This window comes from Hydractinia symbiolongicarpus, chromosome 3 (assembly GCF_029227915.1).
Source record: "Hydractinia symbiolongicarpus strain clone_291-10 chromosome 3, HSymV2.1, whole genome shotgun sequence".
NCBI classification, from domain to species: Eukaryota; Metazoa; Cnidaria; class Hydrozoa; order Anthoathecata; family Hydractiniidae; genus Hydractinia; species Hydractinia symbiolongicarpus.
Genome location: NC_079877.1, coordinates 12,526,908 through 12,539,930, shown reverse-complemented (window position 1 = coordinate 12,539,930; position 13,023 = coordinate 12,526,908). Strand labels below are relative to the sequence as shown.

Genomic DNA, 13,023 nt, shown 5'->3' with positions numbered 1-13,023 from the left:
GCTTCTAGTGCGGGAGGTCTTGGGTTCAAACTGAAGAGTCTCTATAATAGCCGTATTCTGTGTGTTCAAAAGGGTTACCGCGTCCCGTAACGGAAACATGAAATGTGATATATAAAGGACAGGCGACCCCATGGATTTTATCAACAGGCTAACAACTAGTTCAATAATAATAATAGCAAACCAAGCCTACTTGCAACCTCGTCCCCAAGGCTTTTTCGGTCAACATGAATACCTGTCCGCGGAGTTAAAACAACGGTACCGAATATATTGATAAATGGCATGAAATACATATATTCAAGACCTTCGTTGTCAAATAGATGACTGCATTGCACAAGATCTGTGAAATCTACACAAGGTCTGCAAAAAAGCCAACTTGTGGGCAATCAAGACAATCCTCCTACCAGCCTACGGTTTCTTTTTATTTACACACGATAATTAATTTACTTCGGCTCGGTTATCTTAGTTCAAAATATTTTATTTTAAAAATACATAGAGGCAGGTGTTTCTTTGGAAAAAATATTTTTATATTTATTTAACATTATAGCGCTTATATTTTTATGTACGCTTTCTTTGTATAAACCTTTAAAAATTATAGCAAGAAGATTTTTTCTCCTCCGTGTCTGCTTTTTTACAATTTATTTCTACAATACTAGTCACAATAACAGAGATAACAGCTGTAACTGAGTACAAACCCATGAAATGAAAAGAAGAAGATATTTATTTTCAATATATTCATGAAAAGATAAAATGGTATTGAATTCATTCGACTTTAAAAATGCGTTTTTATGTTTTATTAAAGATATGAAACGTAGAATCAAGAATGGCGCAGTGTTACATGAAGCTTAAGAACGACAAATAGTTCAAATGTAAGTACAAGCAAACTGTTGTCTCAGTAAATTCGGATCATTAGTTACTTCGTAGCGTGTTAATTTTTTCTTTTAAGAATCTTATAATAATTATATATTTCCACATTTTTCTTGAAGTATCTAATTACGCAAATTTTTAGGAACAAATAAGAGTAGTCGAAACTAAAAAAGTGTAAAAAAATAAGCACATCAGTGTAGTGGTAGCACTGTTAACGTGATATCATAAGGTTGCTGATTTTAAGTCTCCATTCTGGCGCACTTCAAATGTAATGTTGACGGCTCATTTGGAACTATCTACTGACTGCCAAATGGCTTGTGTGGCAGGCAAGCAAGTTAGAGCAATGTTGTACGTATCTCTAGCGAGTATTGTAACTTAGTTATCATCAAGGGAGGAGCAAGTGCCAGGGGAGGAAGAACTTTTTCCTTACTTCTAGTGATTAACTTTTAAAAGATGTCTTTTAGAAGATGCATGTTAGATTTATAAAATGCGTAGTCTGATATGCGGTCTTGTCAAGTCTTGGTAAAGATGTCTCAAAACCACTTTTTAAAATGCGGATTTACGGTCATCATTTAGAAGATCCGTAAAATCTTGTGTCTTGTTGTAGATGGTTATAAGATGTCTAAATCAGATCTAGATGGTTCATCTTGTCCCAGCTGGATTATCTCGAACGTGTTTGGTCCGTTCGTTTTTTTCGCATTTGGATAAGATCTTAAAACTTGTGCAAATGAGGTGTCATACAATTATCAGACATTGATTAGACAGTTGCTTAGCAACCTTAAACATGGTTTTTAGGCTTATTACTTTAGTGTAAATAATTAACACTTTTTGAGTTCGAATTAATAGCAAGGAAGAATTATACAACAAAAAATATTTTTTTATAGAATATCAATGAGTTCCAAAACGCGCTTTTACAGTGAAAAGAAGAAAAGTGAAAAAGAAAAAAGTCGAAAAGAAAGGAAATCGATTTTATGTTAATATTCTGAATAGAACTACTGGATATTTTTTTAATAGGTAAATTATATCATTGAATCAATACTTCTCACAATTCATAAGGAGATAAATATAAAAATTTTAGGTTAAGTTAGATTTAAACTAAATTTTTCAACAATTTACCAGATTCCATTTTGCTTACAAATATTTCGCAACATACGTTTCGGAGAAAATAAAAGGCTGCTCGTTGAAGTTGGAAATATCATTACTCGGTACTTTCACGTAAAGGGTAGGTGTATGTTAAATTCCATCCTCGGGGAGCAGGTAGCTACCACCTAGGAAGCGTAGCTACCTGTCCCTCACGATAACACATACTCGTGCTTAGGAGCGGAAATCGAAAAGTTATGGACAAATGTTTTGATTATGCGCTGAGAGCAATAAGGAGACAAGCGCATACGCAACACCTGTAATAAGTCATTTTTGTATTTTTAGTCTGAGGAAAATGGGAAATAAACTAACTCGAAAGTCGAGTAAGAGCCACGTTGAACTGTTAAAAGTGAGTAAAGTGAAAGAATCGACAAAAAACAAAAATAAAAAAATTGATTTAAATACGAAGGAGAGTGAAACTAATAAAGATGGTAACCGCCATGGCGATGGCCTTGTCGCGAAAGACGTAACCATCCCAGAGGCGGAGCAGAGAATTAGGGTAGATAATAATATCCAAATAGAAAAAGACAATACAAAAGTAGAAACATCTGATTTAAATACAGTTGAAACAAACACATACATCAAAACATTTTGTGATAAAATTCTGCGAGAGTCTTACGAACAAATTAAAGATTTAGGAGCAAACATTCTAAAATCAAAAACACCGGTAGCCGATAGTAAATCCATATCAAAGCAAGTTAGATTTGACGCAAAAGTTGAATGCATAGAACACGATGAAAGCGACTTTAAGGAAGAGCTGAAAAGAAATGAGGAAGAAAGAGAGTTAAAAAGAGAAGAACATTTGGCTAAAGATGCCGAAATTAAAAGAGAGAATATGAATACAGAGAGCATCAATACAAGTGAAAACAACACACAAATTATGAATAAAGAAAACGACATGGATAAAGTTGAGAAAAGTTGTGTTGTTAAAGACAAAAAGGAGGGCACAGAGGAGGAGAATTTCGTTCAATCTCAGAAAAATATTGAGAAAAATAGTGAAAACAACAACGACCTTTGGGGTGGGAAGTTTTACAGTGTTGATGATTTTTCAGATAATTTAACAAACATTATTATTAGAGACGTACTTAGTTATTTTCTATAATGATGTATATATTTCCAAGATGTTCAAACTTTGTTTGTTTAAATGTTTAAAGAAAAGTAGTGATCAAAAACATCGATCGACGAACAAAACTCTTTCAGTGTACATAAAAGTACCAGTGTCATTTTTACTGACCATGTCACATGGAATATAAAATTGAAGTAACTTTCGTTAAAAATATGAATTTTTTTAAAAACACACTTGTGAAAATATTCTTTTTCAATGTACGTCTGTTGATTGAGATAAGAATTACCTATACTTGACATTTAGAAATCTGTTTCACGCTAATTTTTTTCTAGTTATCTTAAAAAGTTACGTGTTTTTGTAATATAGCTACCCTCGTCCCCAAGGCTTTTCTACGCCCTATGATGTTCTGTCAGAATATCATAGGCATAGAAGAGTCCCGGGGACGAGGTTGTAATAGAGCTGCTCACAATTTTCTCGTTCGAAACATGTTTCTTTTTGACTGACAAAAATATGTTAATCTCCTGTTGCTGAACTTTAATGTTGGCATGTTAAGCTCGTGCTAAGGGGCCTTTTTTGACACCGATGTCAAGTGCGCCCTAGCGGCTTTGACATAGGCAATAAACCTGGAGACGAGGATGGTTGGCATGTTTGCTGGAAATTTTTACATTGTAAAGTCAATATTAAAAAGTGCTGCACTTAACTAAACGTGACACCAAATAGGCGATTTTCGAAAAGTTCTCGAAAAGTCCATTTTCATTTTGTACAAAATTAACTTTACCGCCACGACATTTTTAGCTTTCTTAAAACCCTGGTACTGCGGGAAACAGTGCACGATTAGTTTTAAACTAATCCAGACCGTTTTATGCAAATCAATTCACTCTCTCTTATTTCAATCGTGAATTTGGGTACTAAGTTGATTTAACTGTTTTTACTCTTTTCTACTTTTTAAAATAATTATCCAAATAAAAATTCCAGTTTATTAATCGCGAATAATAGAAATAATTAAATACTAAATATAACCACAGATGGGAAAAAAGAAATCGGTGAAGAAATCAGTCTAGTAAGCAAACGAAAGTATAAAACTTTCATAAATAAGATTTGTTTCATTAATAAAAATGCATGGTCAAATTCACTAAAGTAAAAATTTTTTTCTTTGAAAAAAGTTTGAGAACAATTTTCTTCATAAGAAACTCTAAGCAAATAAAGTAGCTAGCACACTGTAAGCCATTGATAGCAAAAACATTTTTTTTCAGTCAAGTGTTTATATAGACTAAATATTTTCCCATCGCGATTAAATATCATATTTTTAATACCATACATACAAATTCATCTTTTCAATATTTATACAACTACTAGAACATAGTTTGTTAAGGCAAATCGGAAAGTTTATAAGCTTACCGAGTTTCGAGCAAATTTTTAGGCTTTACAGAAGACATTAAACAAGTTCGAATTCAGCTTTCATAACAATATATGCATAAGCTTCACAAAGAAAATTTTTAATCGCTGTGATTGGCTTCAAAAAGAAAAGCTTTTAATAAAAGCTTTACATTTCATAATTCAGTCTCAATTTTAACAAAAGAATAATCACATTCAACATCAGTCCAAAATTTTAAGTTACTCTTATATATAGAAATGTATATTATAACTTAAAATATTATAAATTGTTCAAAATAATAACTTAATTAATATACGTTACAACCTCGGTCCCAGGGGCTGCCGTATCTTTTTTTTAACTCACGACCAAAGAGCGAGGCGCTAATATGAAGAAAATAATCCCTGGGACTAAGGTTAAATATTTTCTTCCAAATAAATAAAAAAGTCCATATGGTACAAATAAGCGTGACTTGAAAAGATGACCTTTTAAGTTTGATCACGTGACGGACTGTCCACTCCCACAGCGACAAGATCTTTGATTGCCAGCTTTGTCTTTGTCTTTATTAGCTTTGGTGCGAGTTCGTCTCCGCCTCTTCATTTCTTCGGATATAATTTGTTCTATCTAAAAAACTTATTTAGATTATTTAGAGTCCTCTGTCGTAACGAAGATTGGCAACGACTTTGTTTTTTTTGAAGTGTGGTCACAAAAACTCTCAAATAGGTTAGTTAAATAGGGTTCAACGCAGGCTTTGTAACATACTAAACAAAAATCTTCAAGAAATACCTCCTTTGATTTGGTCAATTCTTTCTCTCGTTTTCCTTCACAAGTTCTCTGATTCAAATCCACACACTTTTCGATAAGAAACTTTACTGCATCCACGTTATTTTGCATGCAAGCATAATGGATGGCTCGAACGTTTGACCTCGGCGCAAGGTTGATGCATGCGCCAAGGTGTACTAGAAATTTGACCATTTTCCAGTCGCCATGTTTGGCTGCAATTACTAGACTTGTTCTCTTTGCTTGCGTTTCCTGGATAGAATAATTAGTCAACTTCTAATGCTGTGACATTTTGTGGTAAAAAAATCAACAGAGCAAGCACTAGGGTCCAGAAGTCCTGGTTTTGCTACTTCAAACTAATTTTAAACCTATATTTAAAAACATCTTACAAATACAAGGTAAAAAAGCAACCTCGGCAGAATCTATTTTCTTCACGCATTACCGAAAAATGTCAACTTTCGAACAGGGGAGCTATCAACCCCGTCCCCAGGGCATATTGTATTTTTTCTCGCCGCCTGATATAAAAGAAAACAAAGAAGGCGCTGCAAGTGATGTTGGGGAGCGGTGTCACGCACGGTCTTTAGGTCTTTAAAATTGAACGAAAAAGTGTACCTGCAGATTGATGTCTGCTCCTGCTCTTACAATAGCTGAAACAACATGTCGAAAATTTTTCTTCACAGCCAAATGCATAGCTCCTCTCCCTTCATTATTTCTCTTCCCAAAAGCAGTCTTGAAATCTTCCTGGTAGCGCATTACAACATTTTGATCTAAAAACCGTGCAAGCAGTTGCAATGCGAAATCTTCTGTTTTCGCTCGATCGATAATGATGTTGAAGACAGTGTTACTTTCACTGTCCATCAATGTGACATCAATATCATGTTTCAGTAACTCAATGATCACTGCAGCATTTTGATTGTAGCAAGCCATGTGCAAAGCAGCCTGTGAAAAAGTTTGGTTAACATTTAATGAAGGCTTATAATACAAGTTTGTAGGAAAATTTCTTAGAATTATGGTGTTAAAGACTTTACAAACAGGATCCTACTAAACTTATTTTAAAACGCTAGCTATTCTTTTTAGTCCTAAAACGGGAGGTCCAAATTGGGACTTATTTTTTTTCAGAGGAAAAATCAGCCTTTGAGCGTTTTGTGACCACCCTGGGGCGGTATGGAGTGTATTTTCTTTTAAAATGGATGCACTTTTGCAGTGAAGATCCTGAGAGTGAAAGGCTTTTCAGAATCCTTTACAAAATTGGTTGCGTGATAAACTAAGTTTTTTGAAAAGGGGTGTAGCTGCTAACGTTGCTAGAAGTACCCAATTTTATAAAATTAGGTTTAAGAAAATTAAAAGTCAAATGCCACTGCTAGAAGTACTGGGAACTAAGTTTTAAATCAATGTCATTTTGTTCGTAGCTAAAGCAATTTTACATATTTGAAACCTCTAAATAGATGAATCTATAAAATCATTTATGAAGTTTAGTTCGACACCAAGGGAAAGCCACAAACAATAAGTGAGATAGAAACCAAAACATACATAATAGTAGTAAGGATGAAATTAAGAAAGTTGGAACTTGTTGTTTGAGCATTGTAATTCGTCTAAAGTTTTTTCTTAAAAACAAAAGATCTGGGAAGCAGATTGCATTCAGTGGTCAAACTGAAGAAACATATTGATATCATTTTAATTATACATGAATTGATTTGACTTTCATAACAAACACAGGGAATTCCCGTGGCTATAAGTTCGTCACAGTTTGTCATGTTTTATTATAGTAGACCAAATTGGTTTGCTTTGCAATTAGTTAGGTAAAAGTGACCACACTTTTATAAACCCAAACTTGTAATTACTTACTTATTGCATTGTATCTGTCGTGGCACTGTTTTTACAACCTCGACCACGGGATCTCATGTCGAAAGGGACTAAAAGGCTTGTGTTTATAGTGTGTTCAGCTTATTTTCCCCTAAGACTATAGCATTAATAATAGCCGAATTTGGTGTCTATGTTACGGCAATTGTGATAAATATAAGAATTATTTGTAAGATAATACATGTTACTACGACAACACAACAACAACAACAAAATAGAAATTTCCGGGGGATTTTTCCGTCACAAAGAAACAAAATGGCTGACAAGACGCTGCAGGCTAGCTTTGTTTACAAGGAAAATAAACGCTAACTTGTTTCTTTTATTTACTTATAATGAAACAATAGTTATATGCTGTATAACTTTATGAATGAATAAGAACAGTTTAAAACATGTAAAAACGTGTGTATATTTATGGCTGGCTAGATAACAAGATATTTCGAAACTTTAGAGTGAGCAATTTATTTCGTTTTGTTAAAAAATATATTTCATATACAAAGTAATACTACATTGATAATGCGTTACATTTTTGTTTTTTGTATAATAGTTGGCTAAATAAAACTTTGTGTCAATTTTATTTTCCCTTCTGTTCGGTCCTCGTTACTTGTTTACATCACGCCGCCATTTTTAAATTTTTAACTTTCGATGTAAGATCACGTGACTATGAGTATTAGTACTCGTTGTTAACATAAAGAGGGGCGGTAAATGCGCAGATCTCTGTAAATCCCTTCAGACACGACCGGATAAAGTTCAATGTTAACGACGAAAGTAGTCGTGGATCTTGGGGGTCGCTATATATCATGGTATATTATCTTTCACTAGTTATTATGCACCACAACAATCCCTGTAATACATAATACGCGAGGGAGAATTTGCGTAATTTTTTATTAATGATATTCCCTGTAACATATATAAATGTTTTTTTCTAATTTTATGTTTTGTATATCATCACTGTGAAAGTTATAAACTTTGCTGGGGTTGAGGAAGGCGGAGTTTCACAGATGTCGGTGGGGAGGAGAGTGTCTAGATCGAACACGTTATGGATAACAATGAACGTCGTGATTAGTGATTCATCATCTAGGTTATTTCCCTTGTTTAGATGAATGCGATGTAAAAAACTGTAAAAAAGCACTGACGAAGAGGTTAGGAAAATATTATTCAGAAAAAGAAAGTTTCTCCCAGCCTCGTCCACAATTCTCTAATATCGAAAAGACAAAGATCCCTGGGGAAGAGGGTGTGAGCTTCTCCTTCATTAATCATAATTCAAACATGCATTATTTATTTATTGTTAAAAAAGTATAATTATGCAGCCCTGTTCTCAATTTTGTTTATCTATTTTTTAGAGCTGGTTCATTTAGGATAAAACTGAAATAACCGGGGATTGCCCCAATAATTTTGAAACAAATTAAAAAAGACTTAATTCTTCTCTCGTTGCCACAACGACAAGATGTTTAAACAAATACAATTAGTCCATCGTTTTGAAATAGTTTTAACAGTTCATTTTGCAAAGCCTTTTCTCCTTCAAGTCAAAAATAATGGTCCGCCAGGTACACAAATATTATTGACCCTCTCCCCTTGACGACATGAGATTTTATTTCCTACGAGCCTACGATCAAAGCAATTGAAACTTGGCTGCGACCTCCCTAGGGCTTTTAATGTTTTAATATTGGCAAGAAATGGAACTAATGTAAAAACCTAAAACTTTCTGGTGACAAGGTTGTAATGACTGTTTACCAAAGAAGACAACCTCGTCCCCAGGGCATTTTGTATCTTTTTTAACAGCGGATGTTCGTCCGCCGTGCCGGTATTAGACAACAAGGCGCTAGGAACGAGGTTGCAAAGAAAAAATAATTAGTACCTGTTGTTTGTTGTTAATTACATTCAAGTAATTCGCAAAGCAATTTGAACAAAGCTTTAACTTCTTTGTTCTGATGTCTTCAATTGCTTGTTCTGTTCTTCTGTTTAGAATGTGAAGAAGAAGTTGCCTGGAAAAAGAGAGTATGTTGTTGAAACGATGTCTTTTCGCAGCACATATAGTGGAAAGGGTTTAGAACTGGGGGAAATGGTGGCGCCTATAATGTTTGTGCGCCGGAAAAAGAAAATTGGCCCAATGCTGGCACATTTTTATATATAGCAAAGCCCTTTCCCCGGCAGACTAGTCTTTCCACCTTGTATTTATGGCTGCTTAGACAACACAAGACGCTCTATTTCTATATTTTTCTGTGCGTATGCGTACAGGAAAGTTTAAATCGACTTTATTTTTCATGACGGCTAACAATAGGGATGCTATGTGTAATTGCATTTTACGATCGAAATGAACGTTATTCCCAGATCTTTACAGAATGTGTTTAGACAGGAAATAACACAGGGAAATAACTCACGTGTCTCCGTCTCGATCTGTTGGTACACTCTGATTTCCAGTATTATGGTATGCTGTGTATTCACACATAATTTCCTGTTCTTTAAGTGCGATAAAGTCTGACATCTCAGGAGTGACAGCAAAATTTATATCCTGAACAACTGGAGACGTTTCGTCGAACTCTAGCATGTCTGCATAACTTGTGAAGTCTTGAGAAACGTTCATAACATTATTCTCTGCTAGTTCTGATGCTTCATTAAGAGATGTCAACTGAGAACCTAAAACAAACTGCTTTGGTTCATCCAATGAAATGTAATTTGGCTGTTGGTTGCTGAGTTGTGGATTTGTAGACTGGGTCGTCCCAGATATGTAATTCAACGTTTGAAGACTGTTGTCCTCAAAGAGAGAATTGCTTTCTAAAGGTCTTGACATATTTTCAACTGGATCGGTCACTTTTTTCTTTTTGGCGTCAGGAAAATAATTATCTTGTGTTTTCGTCAATGGTTCTAGTTCGGACATATAAAATTGAGACCATGAATTTTCTTCATAAGTATTTGAATTGCTTTCAGGATGGTAGGTTACAAAACCATTGTTTGGTGTACAGCTACCCCAAGGGTTATAAAAAGTCGAACAACTTTGTTCTTTTGTTGGGATAGAAGTATGTCCAATTTGCGACAATGAATATTGGTTAGTTCCTTGAGAGCTATCTGTAACAAGATGTCCAGTTCCTTGCTGAAATAATTCTGTTGCGATGCTTTCTGCGTACAGGTTTGTCAAAAACGGGCACTCGTTACTGTTGGTATTCATAACTACATAAAATGAAGAATTTTTAACGGTTGAATGAACGCAACAATGTCAACGGGAATTTCCCGTCCTGCTATAGCGCCCCGCATTTAAATTATTTTAAGAAAATCTTTTGTTGATAAGAACGCAGAAGGTAAAAAAAACTAGTACTACCAGTACGTTTATTCTTCAAACTTTAGGTTAAGTAAAAAAAATTTTAAAATGCTGAAATGTAAAAAAGACTTAGACATTTTAATTTTTTTCCAAACTTTCTAAAAAATAGTAAAACGCGGGCTTCGTAAACATTTCATTCAAATAGTTCCTGCTAATATACACTTTCTTTCCTAAATAAGCAACCTGTACATTCTTGTCCCCAGTGCTCTTTGAGATTAAAACATCTGGGTCGAAGATGCAATCTGTACTGAATAGCACGGTTAGTATATCTGGGCTACAAGACATCTCGTCTTTATAACAAGATGATTGACTATAAGCCTTCTAAGTAATTTCACAACCATAAACAATAACATGTAGAAACTTAAATAAGAATATACGTTAAAATATCACCGAAACAAAACGTTACTCCCTTTTTTGCACAGTGTAAACATAACCATATACAGTCATAAGATTACCATTTCTTGTACTATAACTTTTTTTAACAACGGCTATAATTTTTGTTACCTTTTCTCAAAAATGTCATAACATTAGGTAATATCCATCTCGCTCGCTCATCAGCTGAGAATAACTGCCAATATTAATGGCACATCTTTTAAATGAACAAAAAGGTTTAGGGAATTTCCGCGTGTACGGGGAGAAATGGATGGGGGAAAGTTAAATAGCATTTTTGCGAAGCACTGTTGCATCACGAGAAGAAAAACGTTTGTTACAGGAAATGGTTCCATTTTTAAAAAAACGGACACAAACAAAAACAAACAAACAAACAAACAAACAATAAATCTAGTATACTCAACAGGTAAATTTTTCTCAATTTTCAAAAATTGATGCTTTGTTGTAAAATGATATCTTTAAATTTTTTGCTGTTATAAGCAAAAACGACGTGGTTACCATTCGATCATCTGCGAGGCGTCGTTAATATTTAAAAACAACCTTTCATGTTTTCCAATTCACCCCTGGGAGAATTTTTTTCGCTTTTCAACTTTTCTAAATGTGATTTAACATTTCCTCGTGCATCATGTGAGATGTTGCACCATAATTGTCATATGATTTAAAATTGCTTGAACTTTAATTGAACAATTTAGTTTTATCGCTAACTCTGTATAAATTTAAAGGCTGAAACTTTCGCGCGATAAAAAAATCATCGCAAAAGGTACGGCTTTAAATTTTCTGCTATTTCTTGTACAGATTTGGCAGCAATCTCTTGTCAGGTTTTTACATTTTAAAAGAAAAAGATTGTTCAGGTTTCACCTACATATAAAAGATTAAGAGATAAGGTTTATTTGCAAGGGAAATTTTTCCGAATGGGATCACATTATCCATGATTATCACAGACACATAACTTAATAAGTCTAGAGCTGAAATTTGAGGAAAATTGTGCAGTCAAACAAATTTCTGTTGTTGAAATATTTGCAACCCCGACCCCGGGCTGTCTTGTATCAGATTCAAGATGGTCTGGGGACGAGATTTGAAATATTTAATAATGCACTAAATCAATCTTGGGAACAAACGGTGTAATTTTATTGGTAGCCTTAGTGTGGGTGAATGCATCGCTCACTCAACTGTAACAAATAACCCCAAAGTTATTAATTCAGTTAGTAGGCGTTCTGTCAGGCTATCACAGGCGGAAAAAACACCGGGGACGAGGTTGCAATTCAATAGCACCAACAGTAAGGTCTGTCCTGATTGAATAAATAACTATGTGTAACTATTAAGACAGCTTTGTACCTAGGACGTTCTGCATTTAATAAGGAGCGTAATTGGATGGTATGTATGTAACGCTATGAGGATGGTATGTATAAGTATAGATATGAATGTATTTTTATTTTTTAGATGATTTAAAAATATACCAGGAGATGGAAACTCTTCTAGAAACAATCCCTCCACGAAAAGACTCTTTGTCATTATCGACTCCCCTGAAAGAGGGAATAATATGATGAAACTGTTTTTACAGTTTTATGTATCCCATAACAAGTGCAATGTTGCACTCGTAAGATTTTCAGGCTAAAAACTCTTTGTACACAAGTATTCGTCAGGTTAAAGATTGAAGAATCAAACCTGATGACGTGTACAGTCAATACAACTTTTCCCTGTTTCTTTCTTGTTAGAAAACTTTACGCTTCAATTATTCTCTTAAATGACCATAAGGATATTTTTTTTTTAGAAGCAGCTCAGACTGGGGTGATCGCACCCAGTGTTGTATGGAAAAGCGAGACTTGCCTCGCTTGCCTTTTAGTATATGCATTAATACACGTGTTGTATAAAGAGAGATAATTAAAGCAACACAAACATAACACATATATATTTCTTTATCTCGCGGTTCCACATAACACCGGAGCATTTTGCCCTGAGCGTCGAGAGATCTTAGAGTAAAGATGGAAAGACGCCCCTCTTGTTGATTTAAACATAGCTGACGACACTTTTTTTTAAATATAACACAAGATTACTCCCAAGTGTTTGCCACTAAAGTAAGAAGATACTATAAATGGCATTAAATTGCTTCATTTTACGTGCTTTCTTTAAATTATAGAAATAAAACAGGCGTGTGGGAACGAGAATGGTGGCGCGAGAACTGTTTAAGTGTTAGCTCTGACTGCCAGCAAGAAAGGTCAAAAATAATTACGCATTGGA

At 34.4% G+C, this 13,023-nt stretch overlaps 2 protein-coding genes across 3 annotated transcripts; one reads left to right on the top strand and one right to left on the bottom strand.

Moving 5' to 3' along the window:
• Nucleotides 1-649: 649 nt before the first annotated feature.
• LOC130635771 (reticulocyte-binding protein homolog 2a-like) lies at nt 650-4,830 on the top strand. 2 transcript variants are annotated; one of them, XM_057445241.1, is made up of 3 exons: nt 650-866; nt 1,749-1,878; nt 2,290-4,830. In XM_057445241.1, exon 3 carries the CDS (start codon nt 2,300-2,302, stop codon nt 3,104-3,106), a length of 807 nt encoding a protein of 268 aa, XP_057301224.1. In that variant the 5' UTR covers nt 650-866; nt 1,749-1,878; nt 2,290-2,299; the 3' UTR covers nt 3,107-4,830. The 2 variants fall into 2 exon arrangements, with proteins under 2 accessions (XP_057301224.1, XP_057301223.1); XM_057445240.1 differs by lacking the exon at nt 1,749-1,878 and having other exon boundaries at nt 653-866.
• LOC130635770 (uncharacterized) lies at nt 3,988-11,037 on the bottom strand. Its single transcript, XM_057445239.1, has 6 exons — nt 10,900-11,037; nt 9,461-10,247; nt 8,938-9,064; nt 5,835-6,161; nt 5,229-5,474; nt 3,988-5,066 (listed from the first exon to the last, which is right to left on the bottom strand). Exons 1-6 carry the CDS (start codon nt 10,916-10,918, stop codon nt 4,941-4,943), a joined length of 1,632 nt encoding a protein of 543 aa, XP_057301222.1. The 5' UTR covers nt 10,919-11,037; the 3' UTR covers nt 3,988-4,940.
• Nucleotides 11,038-13,023: the final 1,986 nt, after the last annotated feature.

What these genes read in the sequence shown, in the direction of transcription:
- LOC130635771 (XM_057445241.1), top strand. Translation starts at nt 2,300, where the DNA reads ATGGGAAATAAACTAACTCGAAAGTCGAGTAAGAGCCACGTTGAACTG.
- LOC130635770 (XM_057445239.1), bottom strand. An exon ending in TAATTAACAACAAACAACAG is followed by an intron (nt 6,162 to 8,937) that starts GTACTAATTATT and finishes ACTTTTTCACAG; the next exon opens with GCTGCTTTGCACATGGCTTG. An exon ending in AATTGACCAAATCAAAGGAG is followed by an intron (nt 5,067 to 5,228) that starts GTATTTCTTGAA and finishes TAAGTTTTTTAG; the next exon opens with ATAGAACAAATTATATCCGA.